This window comes from Mytilus trossulus, chromosome 7 (genome assembly GCF_036588685.1).
Source record: "Mytilus trossulus isolate FHL-02 chromosome 7, PNRI_Mtr1.1.1.hap1, whole genome shotgun sequence".
Taxonomy (NCBI): domain Eukaryota; kingdom Metazoa; phylum Mollusca; class Bivalvia; order Mytilida; family Mytilidae; genus Mytilus; species Mytilus trossulus.
In genome coordinates, this window is record NC_086379.1 from 59,186,207 (window position 1) to 59,207,526 (window position 21,320).

The 21,320-nt window shown below is 31.3% G+C and overlaps 1 protein-coding gene across 1 annotated transcript; it reads left to right on the top strand.

The window, feature by feature from the left end:
• Positions 1 to 653: 653 nt before the first annotated feature.
• LOC134725421 (uncharacterized) lies at positions 654 to 21,180 on the top strand. The gene is made up of 11 exons (XM_063589226.1): positions 654 to 766; positions 3,163 to 3,738; positions 7,212 to 7,280; positions 7,681 to 7,851; positions 8,696 to 8,777; positions 12,496 to 12,680; positions 13,917 to 14,084; positions 16,485 to 16,612; positions 18,641 to 18,818; positions 20,097 to 20,267; positions 20,961 to 21,180. Exons 1-11 carry the CDS (start codon positions 685 to 687, stop codon positions 21,056 to 21,058), a joined length of 1,908 nt encoding a protein of 635 aa, XP_063445296.1. The 5' UTR covers positions 654 to 684; the 3' UTR covers positions 21,059 to 21,180.
• Positions 21,181 to 21,320: the final 140 nt, after the last annotated feature.

Genomic DNA, 21,320 nt, shown 5'->3' on the forward strand with positions numbered 1-21,320 from the left:
AAACCGCATGTATCAAGTGATGAATATGACAGTTGTTATCCATTTGATGTTTTTGTAGTTTTTAATTTTGCTATTTCATTACGAACTTTCCGTTTTGAATTTTCGGCTGTGTTCGGTATTTTTATAATTTTATTTTTTTCCATCTTTTTGTTTCCCTAGATATCTTTCAAGCTATTTTTTCCTTGCATTTTTCTATATCATTCTTTATAATCAATATAAATACTTTTTTTCTGTTCAGTGCATGTGGTAATTCTGAATTTATAAAGACAAATTCTAAAAGATCTTGTACGGAATGAACGGGTATGAAAACAATGGTGAAGACACTTCCAATAGGTACACGTATAGATACATGTCACAATTACCTAGGCATCCAGCTGACATTGCTTCACCGTTCAATACATGTAATACATGTACTACAAAATGGCAACAAAATACAACAATTAAATCATCCTTTACATATATACTAAAAAGATGAACGATTGTGATAGCGATTTAAATGACACGAACTAATTCATTGAAGTTCAAATTTGTTAATAAGTATCGATATGGTGACGAATCATTAATACAGTGTCATTATATATTGTAATTAGTCATTTAATTTGTAAAAGATTAAGCAGCAGAAAGATTTTTCTGAAGATAAAAGAATTATGAGTTTATTAAGTAACACCTAATCCTAATCACGACATGGAAATGAGTACTAGAAAAATGGTAACTTTCTTCGTCTTAGGGATACTTCTGGTCATAAATATAGATATATCAAATGGAGGTTAGTAACATACCTTTGTTCTTATGTCAAATTTAATGATTTAAAGGGTTTGTTCGTCTATTTTTATGCAGATCTGGAATGTTTCAGCAAGAATAAAATGTTTATTTGAGATAGATTAAAAAAACAGCATTATTCTGCGTTTTATTTATGCAAGGATGTTTATGGTTGCTCTCAACATTTCGTCTATTAAACTCTTAAAATGGGAATATAACTGAATTACAAACATCATGTTTAGATATCCACCAAGCTTTCTGAATAAACTAGGGGGTTTCATTGCTAAATTGTCTTACGTTTTCATTCAAACAGAAACATGGCAGAATGATATAAAGATAAATAAATGTGAATATACTCCACAACTATCCATCAGAGATCTCACTAACTAAACGATACCGCACGGAATTCGACAATTAACGAAACCTATACCATATGGTAAGGTACACAGGTCCCCGGCATGAAAAGAAATCGGTAGGAAGATTAAAATTATAAATTGATTACAGTGTAATTTCAGCACCCCATTTTGAAGAGAGATGCAATATTTTTAGCAATAAATTGTGTATTAACATACAAACATGACATAACAATATATTTGAGTCCATAAAACATTGCGTCAAAAGATTAAAATTCGCAAGACAAACTAGCTTCATCGAGCGTGCATCTCTTCAGGTGAAATCGGGTGTAGATAAAAATGTTTTGCTCATTGAACATGAATGTTGGTGCTTTGTTAAGAATTCAAAGTTTGAATGAAAATTAAGATTATTTATTTTAAAATAACAAAATTAGTTGTTAAAGATTTTGCAACGTCCATTTGGCCGATATTGTATAATTTAAAAAAAATGGTGATGTATAATTGGTAATTCTTTATCTTTCCTGTATTTTTTCTCGTCTTTTTCATTATTAGCCAATAATGTTTTCAAGTATGGATCTGGTGGATCCAAAAGTTCTCCGTTTCCCCCTTCTTGTCGTGATGTCCCATGCGGTGTTGCCTTCTGTGATTTGGAAATCAACATCAAAATATAAAAAAGAAGATGTGATATGATTGCCAATGAGACAACTATCCACAAAAGACAAAATGACACAGACATTAACAACTATAGGTTACCGTACGGCCTTCAACCATGAGCAAAACCCATACCGCATAGTCAACTACAAAAGGCCCCTATAAGACAATGTAAAACAATTCAAACGAGAAAACTAACGGCCTTATTTATATAATATATACATAAACAAAACGACAACCACTGAATTACAGGCTCCTCAAGGTTGTTTCTTAGATCGATGACGGGAAAGGACAATTTTTATTTGGTTTTGTAAAATAATCGATGGTTATTAAGCTGAATATCTTTCTCTCACATACTGAATGCATCAGGTCCTACATGAATACATACATTGAGTTCTTCGTTTTATTTTACATATAGAACTTGAGTAGATGGCATAACTTTGTTTTATACGTTCAAACAGGGATTCTATGAGTCTTTCAAGATGTCACAAATTTGTAGTCTCTGGCGTCCACAAAATCCATGCTTACCTTTGACTCTTTATTGTAGCGTTACAATCTAAAGACTTACATTTATTATGCATTCAACTAGAAATCTACTAAATCGATTTTCTAATAACTTTTTTTTCTTTTATATACGTTTGAATTTTTCACTATTAATTATAATTATTTTGAATTAAGCTTAATTTTACTTTTCATTATTTTGTTTGAAATCCGTGATAAAAGAATTGCGTTTTATGATTTGAAAGTGACTTGGAGACCCAATGGGTCGGGTGTATTTTATTGTGTATTTAATATAATTGTATTTTACTGAAATGTGATTACACATGTCACTATAATAAAAAAAAAAATACTACTTACTTACATGTGTGTGTGTAAAAAATATAATTCCTTCAATGTTATCGTCTGTAACTTTATATGTGACATCAATGTTAAGGTGTAACAGACCCTTAATAGATTCTTGTCTCACTGTTAATTTATGTTGCACAGCAAAACTTTAAAAAAAAATTGAAATATCTGTCGCATAAAGCTGTTCTTTTCTTACATTAATTAATTTGTAAATAGCGTGCCTTATAGCATAAAGGATCTTTTGGCACCCTACAGGTATAAGGTTGATATTGGCATTGAAATCAAATATATATATACTACAGAATGGATTTGTCACAAAAAGATAACTTCGCGTGAAATGAAACATGGGAGTCTGATAAAACTATTTACTATCGAATAAATAGCCCATAATTTAAAACAATAATAATGAACACACAACTTATGATGAGTACTACATACCATTAAAAAAACACTATATGGCATGATTTGAATTATGGTAAATGATATTTGCTACCTTACAAAAAAAAATTATTTTGTTTGCATACTTACCTGCAGTTTTCAAACTTTGTTTCAGGATGTGCTCCAATGAGATACGACATCGCATTTTATTTCGTTATTGATGACCAAGTTTCAACAACAGGCAAAAAGCAGGGTCAGGTGGATTTTGCAAAGGCAGTTGTCGCAAAATTTAGTGTTGGGTACATGCAAACCCGTTTTTCCTGTCATATATATGGGACTTCTCCGACTGAACTTTTTGATTTCAAAACTAAAACTACAGTTACTGGTATAAATGATGCTCTAGATGAATTCACAAGTAAAACAGGATCCGGAAGTGTAGAAACAATAGAAAACTTGAAATATGTATGGACAGACATATTTACCGAAACAAAGGGGGATAGACCAGATATACCAAATTACTGTCTTATGATAGCAATAGGTGAGAACAATGATACATACTCCCTAGCAGGAAAAGAAAAACCAGACACTATTGATCTTAGGATATACGATGCTGAAGCTGGTTATACACATCGAAATTACTACACTGACAGACAACTTGAGCAGACAGCAACTAAATACATAAAGATAAGTTCTTTGAGTAATTTTTTAACAGAAGCAGAAGCTTTTACAGCTGTCTTCACATGCGATTATTGTAAGTATACTTATATCCAATCTGATTAAAATACATATCATATGTCCACGATATGATTACAAAGATCCGAAACGCTCAATGTTAATTTCCAAAAAGACCATTCGGGATCCATTGGTTTTGTCTTTTTAATACCATGAGTATTAGTGTCACTGGACTCGATTATATTGTGTGTATCCTTTTTGTGAGGTATATTTTATCCTTGTGTCCAGAGAAATAACAAAAAAAGTATTGACTTTGAAATCAATAATTTTAAAGACAAAGATTTAAAATTAAAATCCACAATTGTAAACTTAATATTTTGAACTAAAATCAATAATTTTAAAGACCATGATTTTGAGATTTAAATGACAATTATCTAAAATTCTGTATATTACATTTAATAAAGCATTCCAAACGGGTTTATGGTTAACACTATATTGCATCACCCTCTCAGATATATATTTGTTCGAGTTCGGTAAGTAAGTAGAAAGCTGTCGGTTTCTAGTTTTTCATTGACGTTCATGGTTAGAATGTTAATATAAGCGGAAGTTGGTGTTGATATTTTTAAAATTATTATTGGTTGAATGTAACTTATCAAAATTAATTATGAAAGTATAATTTACTAATCTATATTCTATTCCCTCATACAAAATAAGCGAAAGAAAGATCAGTTGCTTGCAAAACATATTCGTTTTTCTTGCGATACACTTTTCGATTAAAATTGTACAGATTAAAGCATATAAATACAACATCGAGCACTCTTACCTCTTTTGTGTATTATGGGAATGATATGAATACCCTGCCACGTCCGGTCTGTGATTTTCGTTAAATGTCTTTCTGCTTTGTATCTATCTATTTTTCTCTTTTATATTACTTTACATGATTCAACAAACTTTACTAAAATTTGTCCGTTTATAAATTTATAAATTATTAAGAAACTAAGGTTTCAACTCCCTCAGGCAAAGTTGGCTTTAGATGAATTTGGCTATTTATTTTAGGCATTTTTGACATACAGCTCTTCAACGGTTTCGGTACTTATACATCTTCGGATTTCAAATTTTTGGCTTTGAGCGTTCCTGATGAAGGTAAATCCAGAAAAGCGCTTCGGACGCAAGAAATTAATGACGTGTTGTTTTCAATATTTTACATTTGTAATTTCGGGGTCTGTTATAGCTGACAGTGCAATAAGAGTTTTGGTCATTGTTGATGGCCGTTCGGTGACCTTTAGTTCAAACGGTTAATTCATATGCTATTTTGGTCTCTTCTGGAGAGTTGTTATACTGCCAATCATACCTTATCTTCTTATTTCATACATGTGTTAAACGTAGCAACAACTATAAATCAAATCAAATATGTTTATTTCCTAATCAAAGGTATATTATCATATTACATAATTCATATATCAACTTTGTCGCAAGGAGTTATTAGCAGAGGTTTAGATTCTATCAATTTATATAATATTTTTATTGAAGCTACCTTTTGAAAAAGTATACCTCCCGATATAAATAACATAGAACTAACTACAAAATGGATGTATGCGATTATATACGTATACACAACGTACATCTATAGCTAGTATATAGTATATACCGTCAGTATAGAAAATAATGCTACTTCAACATAAGACTGCATGTGAAACATTAAAGTATAGATATGATCTCAATGTCTTTTTAATTACAGGGACTTCATCTTTTCAAACCGTGAGGTTGTAAACTCTTTTAAAAATTACAAAATACTGCGTCCAACGGAAATAAATACGAAATAGTGCTAACGGGTCTTTTTATCCGATTTCAAGCAAAACATCGTGTGAATAAAAGTGTTCTTCGCCAATAAATATATAACTGAACAAATGCCAGGTATAGATATGTAATCGCCGTCTGTCGAAAGCAAATAGCCTTACAGTACTAAACTTAAAGTTTATATGATCCTAAAATTGAGATGATTTTATTCTCTTGGACATTTCCAGGGGCGGATCCAGGATTTTGAAAAGGGGGGCGAAGATTTTAAATTTCGCCGAGCGGTGCGAGGCGAAAAAATTTTGGGACCTTTTTTCGGCTAAAAAACATAAAATAAGTGTAATATGCACAATTTAAACGGTTCCTGGCTTGGGGCATGTATTTATTTCATAACTGCTGTATTAAAAGTGTAAGGGTTGGACATTTTTTATGGACATGGACATTCGATTACAATACTACCAACACGAGTTACAAAATGTAAAAAAGACAAACAAGCAGTTTTTATCAAATTGTTTGATTGATATGTTTCAATCAACATAACTTAGAGAACCGAAGTGAGGGGTTCCAAATTACCCAAAGATTACGAAAGTGTCTGAAATGACAACGAATTTAGAATGATGGTCGACAAATGGAGACATAAAGGTCACACCCAGTAGGCAGGTTACAACGTATTCAATATACATAAGTCCGGCGAAACAGATATTCAAGTCAGACACGCAAACCCCGGCCACAAAAAAACTACGCCCGTTTTTTTCATCATGTTCATTTCATGCTAAATAATTTTGTTGGAAATTTTCGTTTTTAATAGCAAAAAACTGCACAAGGCTATTGTTTTCAATCCAGATACGGTTCAGAATTATTGTTTAAGGCAAGAATCAGAGTCAATTTTTCTCTCTCAAATATCTGAAATTTTTCTAGAGTTTATACTAAAATTGAGAATGGAAATGGGGAATGTGTCAAAGAGACAACAACCCGACCACAGAAAAACAACAGCAGAAGGTCACGAACAGGTGTTCAATGTAGCGAGAAATTTCCGCACCTGGAGGCGTCCTTCAGCTGGTCCCTTAACAAATTTAGTTCGGTGATAATGAACGTTATACTAATTTCCAAATTGTACACAAGAAACTAAACATAAAATAATACAAAACTAACAAAGGCCAGAGGCTCCTGACTAGGAACAAGCGCAAAAATGCGGCGGGATGACAGGGGTTCATTATTCAACTTTGTTATTTATAAAATAAGCTGGTGCATTTGGGGTTAAACAGGTAAATAATATTGTGGAACTTTCTTTTTCTTGAGAGTGCAATAGTCTATAGAGTATTTACTAAATATTACTTTCTGTTTGGTGTAATAGTGAAATAGAAGTCAATACGTGTTTGCTCAATCCTGTGTTGCTTTGAAGGTTTCCTGATTGTCATGACATCCTCAGCCTAAGCAATGTTTATTACTGTAATTTTAATTTCAAAATGACCGTGTGCCGTTTTTTCAACGCACTGGTCAACTCCACCATAGCAAATCACATGACTTTGACAATCAGTAAATACCACCGAAAAATATCTTTATAAGTAAAGAATTGTCGTATAAAAATTAAATACTTAGGAAATGGCAAAGTTCACAAAGTCTAGTCTGATAAATAATTTTACAAAAAAAAAAAAAAAAAAGTCCGAGCAAAGGGGGGGCGTACGCCCTCTACGCCCCCCTCTGAATCCGCCACTGATTTCTATCGAATCGTCTAAAACTTTTTCATACTTTTTGCAGTTTGTGATGTGAACTATTTTACTTATGATGAACCAGAAAATTTAAACACTAATGCAGACAAAGCGACAGGTAAGAAAATACTCTTTATTTTCATTTTATTTTTTAGTGGGGTCTTATTTGGGGGTTCCTATCCCGGACCCGCTTACTGCTTTATCAGATTCCCGTATCACGTTTACAAGTTTTATGTACGTAATTAAGCAATTCTCATTTTTTAGTAATTTCCCGTGTCCCACTAGACTTCATTTCCCGTTATGACGACACGATAATTTAACTTTCACGTGTCACGCTTACATAAAAATCGGCAATCCCGAGTCACGCTTAGACCCCAATGAGTCCTTCTTTTAGGGGAGTATGCAAATTTAATTGTTCTTGTAATTTTTAGAAAGAGTTAGAGTTGAATGAAATAGATCTTGTGAAATTAATTATGAAAATGTGATAACATTTCAATACAGAGATGTGCATATTTCAGGTAAAATAACGATATTAATGGATTCGGCATGGGAAATAACATGTTGTGGAGTGATTACATCCTGGATCTTTTATGTCAAAGCCAGCGGCACACTTAAGATCGGAGTATTACGAAGTACTACAAATGCCAATATTTACAGAGTTGTAGGGTTCACCTCAATTATTATTCCAGGTATATTAATGTTTTTTTTGGGGGGAAGTTAAAATGACATAGGTTCTGCCTAATGAATTTTTATTATATTATTTGCTAAATATGCTCGTCCTAAGTGTCTATATTGTATAGACTGGAAATTATGGAATGATCTTGATAGAATTAAATTTTTACCGAGAGTAAAGTTTGCCGGCATCCGCTGGTCGAGAGAACCGACGTAGCCTGCACAAGTCTTACGTGCGGCTCCTCGATGAAAAATTCAGAAAATAAGCATGTACTTTTATCTCAATAATTTAAACCAATTCAGGTCTGGTAGAATCTGTGAACTTATTTAGAATCGTCATCGGAATAAAACTGTCTTCTACCTTCCATTGTCAGATGCCACAATAGTTATCTCATGCTTTAGCAATCTAATTAAAATATAGTTCTCTGATTTCTTTACACTACATATGGTTTATACAGCATGTTTGTAAAATTGTTCTAATTTTTCTGTTATATTTTGTGTGGGGAAATGTATCACTTTTGTGTTTTTGCACTGGTTGTTCTTTTCTGAGAATACATAATGTGTTATAGTCTTCAAAACACGACAATTAATTAGCTGCCATATTTCATTTAAATCAAAAATGTAAATTTCCGATTTATTCTTTATTGTGTGCTTATTTCATTATCCGAGCCGATAATTTGTTGTTAAATGAAATACAAATGCTATATTTAAAATAAAAATTCTAAAAAAATGAATAGCATATTTCCTCCATCGGATTTAATTTTGCTTATTTTATTATCCGAACTGATCATTTGTTGTTATTTGCGATTCAAGATGATGTCACCTTATCATCAGATTACTTAGTGTCATTTATTTTTTTAGACACTTACATAAATACCTTGGTTACCTATGATAATGCTGCCGACGAAAATATTGCTATCATGGAAGGAGATAAAATTGCATGGTATGTACATGTTGTACACGGTTTTTTAACAAGTTATTATTTTTTTTACACATACCTGATTGCACCAGGGGATTAAAGTTTATCTTCTAAATGTATCAGTTTAAATTAATTAAATTTATAAACATCAACCTAACATTTAGTTTTATTCTCATTGTCCTAAAACGAAAGGACACCTGAATGGTTTGAATTCTAATCTTACTTTTCTCTTTATACCAAAATCATATCCTTAAAAAATCTTTTTTTGTGTTCTTATAATGTGTTTGTATCATTGCTCAATATTAGACTGTATCATGTAGTTGTAGAAATAAGACAGAAATTGCTAAACAAAAAAAGGTGCTTACATTATCTATTTGTGTTAAGCTTGTTATAAAACACTAGAAACTTGAACAAGAGGGACGAAAGATACCAGAGGGAGAGTCAAACTCATAGATAGAAAATAAACTGACAACGCCATGGCTAAAAATAAAAAAGACAAACAGACAAATAATAGTATAGAAAACTAAAGCCTAAGCAACAAGAACCCCACCAAAAATGAAGGTGATCTCAGGTGCTCCGGGTGGATAAGCAGATCCTGCTCCACATGTGGCACCCGTCGTGTTGCTTATGTTATTACAAACCAGGTAAATAGTCTTATTCGGTAGGTCACATTCGTGAAAAGGAAAATATATTGTAGTTACGACATAAGCATAGGAACATATAAAAATTCCACAATACTGTATTATTCATTTTATGTGTCAATCTGTTCGAAAAAAGTCGAAAAGAAGAGACTTTTTTTAATGTCATGATTATATGTCGCTTTCTAGATCTATGCTTAGCATTTATTTCAGATGACATGGACTCCTCACCCTGATAACCCTGCTGCCTTTCATAACTTTATCCGTATACATATATTAATAGATAAACAAAAGGCTGCATGCAACACGTATTTTTGTATTTAAAATGATTCGTTGTAACGAGAATATTTGTGGTGAATGGAAACTTTGAGGGTCACAATCTTAAATTGCTTATAAATGTTGCTGGAACCATTTTCGTTATCTGATCTGATTTTTCTGAAATGTGCAAGGTAGATAGACATTTTGATTTTTTTTTACTCGGTACTGAACCATTGTGTTGATCCCATGCTAAACATAACAAAAATCTCTGTACAAAGGTCTGTGAATTTTCTACAAAAATAGTGATTTTATTTTCACTAAATTCTCTTTTTCTACTAAATACCATAATGAACTATAAATAATAATGCTTTGCAAGAAGTTTCCCCTTGATATATGTACAAAACTATATCTCTATTATTCATTGTCTTTGCTGTTTTGATACTATTGCAGTTTGCACATTTCGGAATTGACAGGCCACAGGAGGGGTCATAAACCGTACACGAAAAGATAAAATATTGATATAACTACTTAATTTGCATCTTTGAACCCCCACCCCGGCTTGTTTATATCTGTATATTATATTTTTTCAGCAAATTACTTATCTAAAGAAACTTTAAACCACAAAAAGAAGAATTTATGCTTAATTATTTTGATTAAATTTGAGATTCTTTACCTTGACATGTTGAAAAATTCAATAAATGGTCAACTAATGAATTATGAAATCTAGATTATAGCTTGATAAAAGATATGAAAACACCTTTAGAGTTGTTTGTTATTCTCTAAAGACCGCTAAAAAATAAAGAATCAATACATTCTGATGAATAGAAGGGGTAAAATTAAAATTTTGTATCAATTTTTATAGATATTTCTGCCTTTTTTGCAAGAGTTATCTCGCTTATCAGTGCAGATCTCCATAGGAATTTTAAATGGTGATTTTTTTAGTCTTCCTCAAGTTAGATTTTATGGGACTTTTTTCTGTGTATGTTTGGGGCATAATGCTAAAGATTGAAACATAAAAATCTTCTGTTGCAATTACTTTCGGGTTAGGGTCAAATTAATGCTAGATGCTAGATTGACTGGACTAAGAGATGGTTTGTTTGACACACAAAACTTAAAAAAGCTTAGTGAAATTACCAATATTAAAATAAAAGTGTATTTTAGTTGGGTATTTTTTCCATTTACTCATTTTCAATCATAATCAAGGCACATTTTATTTTTATTTTTATTCATGAAAAATATTTATATATAGAAAAGAAGGACACATTGTTCACTTCCTCCCCCGTAATTCTTTATCAACCATATTTATTTTGAAATGAAAAAAGCTAAGAAATCTTAATTTTATTAGTGTTCTCTATGTTATCTCGTCTTCATTCTCTGACATATTCTAGCCTGCCCTTTCATAAAATAGTGAATTTTGTTTAGTGTTCTATCCAACTTTCGAAAAAAAAAATACCTGATAACCGTTTAGACAATTTTTTTTTTACAGCAAGTGTTTTACAGCAAGTGATTCTTAATAGCTATAAGATACATTTTTCTTTTACAATACAACTTTTAAATCTTACGGGAAACTATTCCAAGCTTTCACTGTAACCTCGCTCTAACTTATCCCCCCCCCCCCCCCAAAAAAAATAAATAAACCTGCAATACTATTGTCATTCTTATAGTCAACACTCAATTGTTCACAAACAAAAATGTTTTAAGCTGCTAAAAACATGATTCAAACGCTCAGAAAGTCTTTTGTTCTATATTTTTGCTCTCCATTTTTATGCAAAACCTTTTACATTTTTATTTTATGGGTTATTGTTGAAGGTCGTACGATGACGTATGGTTGTTAACACATACTTCCTTTGGTTTCCTATGGAAATTTGTCCATTGACAACAAACATACCACATCATGCATCTACTGTATATAAGTATTGTATAAATTACAACGTATTTTGATGATCTTGCAAAATGATCGTAATCCCGAAAATCGAAAACATATTTTCTTACCTTAAAAGGGGGCAAGAAGGGTTCCATTAACAGGCCAATAAATAAGATTACAGTTAGTTTAAAATAAAAATAAAAAATAGGGGTATTTTTTCTCTCATAATAACAGTAAACAGATCCACAATAATGTCAATTTCAAGAAAGCAGACAACAGCTAATAAGTCAATAATAGTACAGCATCAATGATCTTGAATGTATGCCATTTTTAACTAAAATATAAAAGCACAGAACCAGGACATAAGAGCACAGAACCAGGACCGTTTTTCTTATCACCAGCACAGCGTCAGGACAATTCCGTTTAACGAACTTGCACGACTTTTGCAATATAATATTGTTGTAATATACTTTGCATGGTACTTATGACACATCAGAGAAAAATTAAGCAACAAAACAGTCGTTTTATTGCCGTTCTGATACAATGTAAACAAACCCACCAGCACAGAATCAGGACCCACCAGCACCCGTCAGGACCAAATCACCAGCACAGTACGTTCTCTCGCAGGACAACCATACCTACCGTGAATATAATCGCATGATATACCCCGGTAGGTCTCGGGGAAAAAAGGCGACACAAGTTGGTCTAAACTTGAGTATCGTAAATATAACTATTCTTAAATGACAGAACATGATGTACACTTACGTTTGAATCAAATTTAGTGTACACTGAGAAAGAAAAAAAACACCGGGGTTTACCCTGAAAAAGATCGACCTATCGAAATCAAAATGGTGTTTACCGCGGTAGAAGTATCAATTGTCATATAAACAAATTATGTGACGTCATTACTATCACGACATTAAAATATACATATATAAATATGCTAAATAGAATACATTAGTTAAGACTTTTTAATCTATAGGTACTCGTCTGGTGCCAACATAATATCATATTCGACATGTGCAACCACTACACGAAGTGACTGTCCACAGTCAACAAGACAAGTAACGTTTTCAGGAGGACTGGAATCTGGTGAAACGATCGACATTTCGAGCGCATCCACTCTCACTAATAAAGCATGGGCTCTAAAATTTACAACAAAAAATAGCAAGTATATTTTAAGAAGCGTGTTTTTAATCTATGAAGCTTAAGAATTGAAGCAAAACTTGACGTAAAATCGTTTACTCTTATCCGATTGTTTATCATCATAACAGTCAAGTGTACAATCATTGCCTCGTATCACGATCGATGCATTTAGCTTTAAGCATCATTTTATAAACATGACATCTTTAAATTATTACGTAACAACTGTTAGTTTTGATTGGTTTACTGAGGATGTTTAATACTGAGATTCTATAGGCTAAAATTGGTTAATAAATTGGAAGAGTTGGCGGAAAGAAGAAGATATAATACATATTCATACCGTTCAGATATACAAGTCCCGATCATAGATTATTTCATTGGGTAAATTTTTCATTGAATGTAAATGGGTAGCAATTTATTTATCAATAGATCATAAATATTGATTTTCTGTAAGAGCTATTTTCCTAATGCTTGTAGAGTAAAACTTTGGTTGTCTTGTTTGCTTTGCTTATATATATTTTACCTGTATATAATCTTTGAATTTCAATTTTATTTGACGTTTTTCAAATTACTTTGTACACAGAAATACATTTACAAATTTAGCAAGCTATCCAAAGTCTTTTTCTACGTGTATAACAAAATTAGCTCTAATATGTCTAAAAAAAACTATGCACTAATCTTTAGATCCAAACATCATTATGATAGCGTGTCTATAATATATAATTTTAAAAGTTGTAAAATTGTATGTCTAATAGCTACGAAATATAAAATTGAGAAAGGAAATGTGGAATGTGTCAATGCGACAAAGGAAATATGCATGGATAAAAATAGGTTCTACAACAGGTAAAGAAGAATAGAGGATAACTTGAGTAAATATAAAAATAAAAAGAAGATGTGAAATAATTGCCAATGAGACACCTTTCCGCAAGAGACAAAATGACACAGAAATTAACAATTATGGTCACCGTACGGCCTCCAACAATGAACAAAGCACATACCGCATAGTCAGCTATAAAAGACCCGAAATAACAATAAAAACAATTGTGAAAACTAAAGGCGTAATTTAAGTACAAAAAATTAACGAAAAACAAATATAAAACACATAAATAAAATCATTTTCAAGACACTTATCATGACAAATCATATATATTATCTACAATAACGGTTCCACACAACCTTCTCCGTGTACTCTGACACTAGATAGTTCTTAACCTTGTCTGGTATCAATCTCAACAAACAAGCTGATCATTTCTATTGTAGACACCGAAATTATTATCAGGACGAATGAAAACGAAACAGAACTTGAAGAGAACACTGCAGTAGGTAAATCAGCTATTTTTCTTACAATTGAAGATCCTGATGCCTTCGAAGACTACAGTTTTACAGTAACAGGGGATCTCGACCATTTGGAGTTAAACGTGGATACGAGTAAGCTTATGAAATGTTCATTTACTAGATACATTAAATACTTTTGATCAGGAAGTCATTTACATTAAAATCTTTGCTACCTCATGATCAGGCAAAAGTATCGGAGGACTGACTCAAAGATATCAATTCATCGTCAGTTGTCCACAATTTCATTTTTACTTCTCCATTTAATTCTTTGGTAGAAGTTTTTCTAAACAGTTTCACATTTCTACACAAACGAGAGAGTCTAGAATAGTTCTAAAGAAAAGCACGGTTAAATGCCTGATACACAATGACAGATAACACTAAAAGACGACCACGTGATGAGATTTTTGAGCAGGCAGATCAACCTGTCACTGGATTTTTCTTCTTTGTATTCCTTTTGATTTTGTCCTGGTTATGTATATATTCCTTGTGTCTATCAATCTGCTCAGTCACATCTTCATATCTAAATAATTACATTACATGTATGTTTCAAAAGAATCCGTAATTTTGATTGGATAACAACGCTTGTTCGTCATACTAAAATTCACCTTCAAATCCCAATGAAGTTTAGCATTCATAATGACACGTGCTATCACAAAAAAAGTGGACAAGTTATGCCGTAAAGAGAGAAATAATGATAATCGATTTTTCATTATCATAGCGAAACAATGTAATTATATGTATTGAAAGCTTCTTTTAGATATTTCATAGGGTTGTAAAAGCGTTGACCGTGCGCATATTTTTAAAATCAAGCGCTATCGCGCTTCATACAAAATCTACTTCGGTCAATTTTTTTACTCCCCAATGAATTTTAAAAAGAGTATTCAATTCTTAATACAAACACAGCACACACTCTACTAAAATCTTCATACATATTGTGACTCAATACAGATACCAAGATAATCGATTGACTTCGCGGCTTTTTGACGTCAAATGTACATCATCCGATTTTGATAGCTTTTATCCGGACATTTCATCGATCGCATTAATTACCAATCAATTCAAGGGTATTTTTTACTATTTTGAATCAGTTGACCATGGAGTTTTTAATGGAAATGAAGTAAATAATTCAATGTACTTAACTTCTTGACACGCATTGGTATCGGATTTGTTTACATGTGAAATAATTATTTTTTTTATTCTATTTGGAAAATACCAGGCTATTTGAATTTCAAAATAAATATAGAAATGGTCATCATGGCAATTTTGACAAAAACTCAAACTCAATAACTGCAAATATTTCATGATTAGACTGAAATTTGCGCTAAAAGTGTTATAAGAACGCCATTTTATAACAGCTTGTTTCGTGTTTAGATATACATCTGTAAAAGCATATTTTTTAAGAACGGAGTAATCAAATCTGTATTTTGCACAAATTCAAAATAAAATAATAGTATTACAATAATGGCAATTATAATACCATTGCATGCAGAATCTTTTAATGAAGTTATATACCAGCTTTAATAAGTGTTTGGTATTACTATACATTTTTACTTCTTCGTATCATGAATATTTCATTTCTCAATTTTAATTGTATACCTAACTACAAACTTATTTTTATTAACCTGTGTATTATAATATTGCAAATGGCTGATTTTGGTTCAATGTTACTGTTGGGTTTTTTTTCTGAAATTATTTTTCATTATTCAGCGATACATTACTGTTACTTTAATTGTTTATCCATTATTTTATTGATTTTGTATTTACATTGTCACATAGTTCCGATTAATATTTTCATAGTATGTTCACTTGTGTCAATATGTCTTTTTGGTTGAGTTAAGCCATTTCAATTGATATTTTTAAGTGTGTGTTTCTTTGTTATGATTTTACATTACTGGTTCAGATAAGGATGAAGGTTTTGGTACAATTAAAATGTGTAAACCCGATGCAATTGTTTGCATCTGTCCTAAGTCAGGAATCTGATGTTCAGTAGTTTTCGTTTGTTTTTGCGGTTCATAGGTGTTTCTCGTTTCTCGTTTTTTATATAGATTAGACCGATAGTTTTCCTGCTTGAATGGTTTAACCTTAGTTAATTTTGGGGTACTTTATAGCTTGCTGTTCGTTGTAAACAAATGCTCCGTAATTAAGACCGTACTTGTGCCTAAAATGCTTTACTTTTATAAATTGTGACTAGGATGGAAAGTTGTCTCATTTGCCTTAAACATTTATACCACATCTTCTTATATCAATCGAACATCACAATTTTTATAAACATACTATTCTATTTCATTATTCTAACGTTGTGTACTTTTTAATGAGTTTTGCTATCCGGACATAAATATTTTAGGGGTTTGTTTTGTTCATTTTTATTTTGCACCGAGCTTCCATTTCATTGTAGCAAATGCTAAAATGATACTTTAAACACCAATGTCTGCTTAATCATAACAACGAATTTATAGTTTTTTGTTAATTTCAAACAACCTTTTATGTTGACAGTGACCCTTGATTTAAAAAAGAAGTGGCCACCAGGAGGAGTGGATAAACCACAAGTTGTGACAATTGTAGGTACTGATACATGTCAGCATACAGCAACTGTTACCCTTACTGTTAACTCTTATAACGAGGTTAGTTAACTTTTTAAAAAGTGTGTACTAATACTATTGATACATGTTAACATGCATCAAAACAAAGCCAAAAAGTACAAGGTTGAAGATCATTGAGGACCCAAAATTTCAAAAGGTTATGTCAAGTACGGTTTAGGTAATATATGCCTGGGATAAGACCATCCTTAATATTTCGAAAAGTTCATCATTTTGTAAACTGGAAGTTTATGAAAATTACCATATAGTTGATATTCATGTCAACACCGAAGTGCTGACTACACGACTGGTGATACTCTCGGGGACGAAACGGTCAGAAGCAATGACATCGACCCAGTGTTGTAAATGGTTATCAAATGTAACAGGCTGATAATTTAATACGCCAGACGTGCGTTTCGTCTACATAAAACTCATCAGGGACGCTCAGATCAAAATAGTTTAAAAACCAAACAAGTAAGTTGAAGAGCATTGAGAATCCAAAATTTCAAAAAAATATGCCAATTACGACTAAGGTAAACTTAGAAAATAATGGGTACTGCTTCATATTTACTTACACTTACTGTTACATTACTGCTACCTACTAAAACAAGGTCAGTAAACTAAGTAACGTATGCGTACTGATAATGTCACCATATATCTAATGTGGTCCTTACTGTTAATTCTCATAAAGAGGTCATTAAAAATCATTAATAGTGGATACTGATACATGTAACCATATATCTACTTACTGTTAACTCTATTAACGAGGTTAGTAAAATGTGTAAGTTTGTAAATTGGCACAGATTAGATATTAAAAGATTTGGTATGAGTGAAAATGAGACAATTCTCTATCTCAGTTTCAATTTATAAAAGTAAACCATTACTGATACATTTTAGCATATTTCTACTTGTTAACTCATACAATAGTTAAGGTTCTCATCTTCTTGTCATCATGAGAAAGAGCTTCAAGCGAGTTATTTATTTTTGAAAATTTTGTTCACTCGTTTAGCTACATTTCCTTATAAATAAAAATATGTAATGGGTCTTTCGAAAGTTCTGATGTTTTCATGCGCAGATTGGCTTTTTTCGTTCAATTTTGTGGATCCGACAATTGATTTAATCTAGATAACATAAATATTATATAGCAAATGTTATCCATAAAGTAAAGGAAAACAATAACTTTTTAGCTCTGAATTTTATGTACCCTTTGTATTTTATAATGTGTAGAAAAAAGGAATTCAATATCCCTATTAACTGTGATTATGACGATAACTCACGAGGTCCACATTTTCTAATAAATTGACAATTTATATATTCTATCAAAAGATAAACAGTTTTAGTATGTACTATTTCATCACCCGAAAAAAAGGTTTCAGTAAAAAAAATAATTTTGTTTTGTAAGTTTTATAATGTGTAATTAACTCAGTTAGTTAGATCGATACTAACATTTTTAACAAACTTAACTAATTAAATGAAACATAACTGTATAAAACTATCATATTACAGTAAAACTTATCTTTTTAAGCCACATATCATAAATTTAAAAACAAAAATAGCCACTTATCAGATACTTTTAACTTTCTTCAACCACAAAGCATGAATTTTTATTTACTTTTACCCACCTATCATTTACTTTTAGTTTTTTTTTGCCACCTACCATTTTAACTTTTTTAATTTTCTTTTGGACACCCATCATTAACTTTTATTTACATTTAGCCACCTATCAGTATTTTTTTATTTTCTTTTAGCCGTCTATTGTTTTTTAAGCCGCCTATCAGTAATTTTAATTTTCTTTTGTACACCCATCACTAACTTTTATATTCTTTAAGCCACTTATCAGTAACTTTTAATCTCTTTTAGCAACTCATCATTAACGTTTTGTTTGAGCCACCAATCATTATCTTTTATTTTCTTTTAGCCACCAATCATTATCTTTTATATTCTTTTAGCCACCAATCATTATCTTTTATTTTGATCGAGCCACCAATCATCATCTTTTATTTTGTTTGAGCCACCACTCATTATCTTTTATTTTCTTTTAGCCACCAATCATTATCTTTTATTTTCTTTTAGCCACCTATTATTAACAACCTTCCTCACATCATTGAAATACTTGAGACGACTAAAACGGCAGTTCCTTTGTTCCAAATCAATGTTACAGATGCTACCAAGGATGAAATATGCTGCACCATGCCATTCACTTTACCTAATACGTTCAACTTTGAGCTGAAAAATACAACTGATGTATATGGTATGCTTCGTGTACAAATATTTAAAAAAAAATGTATTATCATTTAGATAAAATTGAGAGCACCCCCAGATTTTGGTGTGGTTCGTGTTGCTTATTATTTAGTGTTATATGTTGTGTCATGTGTACGATTGTTTGTCTGTTTGTCTTTTTCATTTTTAGCCATGACGTTGTCAGCTTATTTTCGTTTTATGAGTTTGACTGTCCCTCTGGTATCTTTCATCCCTCTTTCAGATAATAAATATGAAAAGTTAAGAAAATTTTGAATTAAGAATACTACTACTGTTTCGTGTTTACACTTTTTACAAGATTGTTTTTATGAAAATGTTTGTTGGTTTATTCGTAAATAGCCACAATGTTTTGAAAATAAGTCTTGACAAAACCAACTCAAATTGTACACGCCTTTTTACTTACAATGCAGCCCATTGAATAGTTACTGTTGGATGGTAGAAGATAACAATAATTACCATAAAAACCTTCAAAGTAATCGAATGAATATTTAGGTTGTAGTTTTATCTGCAGAACACTTGAACAGAATAAGAATAATCAATCAATATAATCAAGAAAAAAATATTTGATCTTTGACTACATAAAAGCAAACATTTAAACGAAAATAAATAACATTTCATATTTTACAAGATTATATGATTGTTGTGACAAAGTTTTCAAATATATTTCAGAACCAAAAAAAGAATAGTTACCTTCCTAATTTTGAGACGACTAACAGTTTTTCCACTGTTCTGTATAAGAAAGAAAAATCACAAAAATACTGAATTCCGATGAAAATTAAAAACGGAAAGTCCCTAATCAAATGGCAAAATCTGCAATAAGACACTAGTTATCAAATATGCTGTCAAATGTCCAGTTTCCAAAAAAAATTCAGCTTTATCTACTATTTAGTGTCAAAATAGTAGCAAATATATATTCAAAACAATCACAATGATTTGTTACCTTGAATGTTTTAGATATACTTCGAATTTCCGACGCCTTAGATCAGCTGTATTTGGCAAAACTTGTGGGTCCTTAATACTCTCTAGCTTAAAATTGTATTTGACCATTGACAGTTTTCAAGTAATTGGAATTAAAATCCACCTCTGAATTATAAAATAGTATATGTATACCAAAGGGGTGACTTAGTATACAATGTCAATTCACATTTTTTAAATATAAATCGAAGGTTCAAATCTGAACCAATTTATCAGAAGTTTGAAATTATGGTTTATATTTGTTATATATATAATGAAAGTAATATCACAGTTGAATAAATAAATACTTTTTTAGGAAATGTTACTGGTTTTTGGTTATATACCATAGCAGCACCAGCATTTGAATACAGTGACATTGATTCGTATCGTGTGTTTGTATGTTGTCAAGACCCATATGGTTCGTCGTACAGTTATTTAATTCTAAGATTGACAGAAGTGAAAATCATTGTGCCATATGTTCCACCTGGTAAATATTGTCATTTCTTAAACTAAGAAAATATATAGCATATAGTTATGTTTTAATTAATGTTTTGAATTGCATTGTTTAAACTTCTTTCACCTAGTTTTAAATATCAATATCAATTATTTTCGTAAAACAAAACGACATTTTCAAATAAATGGCGGTTTGTGGTGTTAAAAATAATAAAAACGAATCGTTTTGAGGTCAACACACTAGATTCAATATCACGTTTCGATACCACAATTATATTCGAATAGTTATCCAAGGTAACAGGCTTAATATTTGATATGCCAGACACGTGTTTCGTCTATATATTACACTCAACATTGTAAGAGAAAATATTTTATTTGAAAACATTAAGTCTCTGTGTCGCAGCATGGATTTCAAAAGTATTAATCATTTGGTTTTACTGACCGTGCGATGTCAGAAACATCGTTAGATAAAATATGTAATCATTAACGGATTGAGAATCAAAAGCAATTTCTTGATAATCTCAGTGAAACTTTTCTTATTTGGACTCGGAAAGATAAAGGGCTTAACAAATTTAATAGATATATGTCTATAATAATTGTTGAAGACCGTATTTCGACATGTTATTTGTTTTTGGGTCGTTCGGTTACTATTCCATTGGCATTTGTATTATGGCTAACTTTATTCGTATATATTGAAATAAATGATTAAATTTCTTTTTCTTTTCAGATTGGTTTTTCAGAGCACTGATTCTAAGTTTGACACCAATAGGTTTGATGACAGCGGTGTCCTGCTTTACGTTACTTTTTACAGTATTTTGGTTATAAAGATGTTCAACAAACAATACAGTCATTTGCAAAGATAACCTACACTCTGTAAAAACAATACACTATATACAAAAAGAAAGAAGACGGAATACCTTTCACAATAAACTAGTTTTGTACACAGATTGCTTTTCTGATATATGTATGATTTGTTGTGAATATATTAATACCCTCCAAATGAGAATTATCCTAGATACTATGATATAATGCTTCCAAATATTTGATACATTACACTTTCATAATAGAACAGTCAAAGTATAAGGTC

Bases quoted from the DNA above. Each gene is read 5' to 3' on its own strand.
- LOC134725421 (XM_063589226.1), top strand. From the start codon at position 685: ATGGAAATGAGTACTAGAAAAATGGTAACTTTCTTCGTCTTAGGGATA. The intron at 14,085-16,484 runs GTAAGCTTATGA...TTATGTTGACAG, and splicing joins GGAGTTAAACGTGGATACGA to TGACCCTTGATTTAAAAAAG. The intron at 18,819-20,096 runs GTATGCTTCGTG...ATACTTTTTTAG, and splicing joins AAATACAACTGATGTATATG to GAAATGTTACTGGTTTTTGG.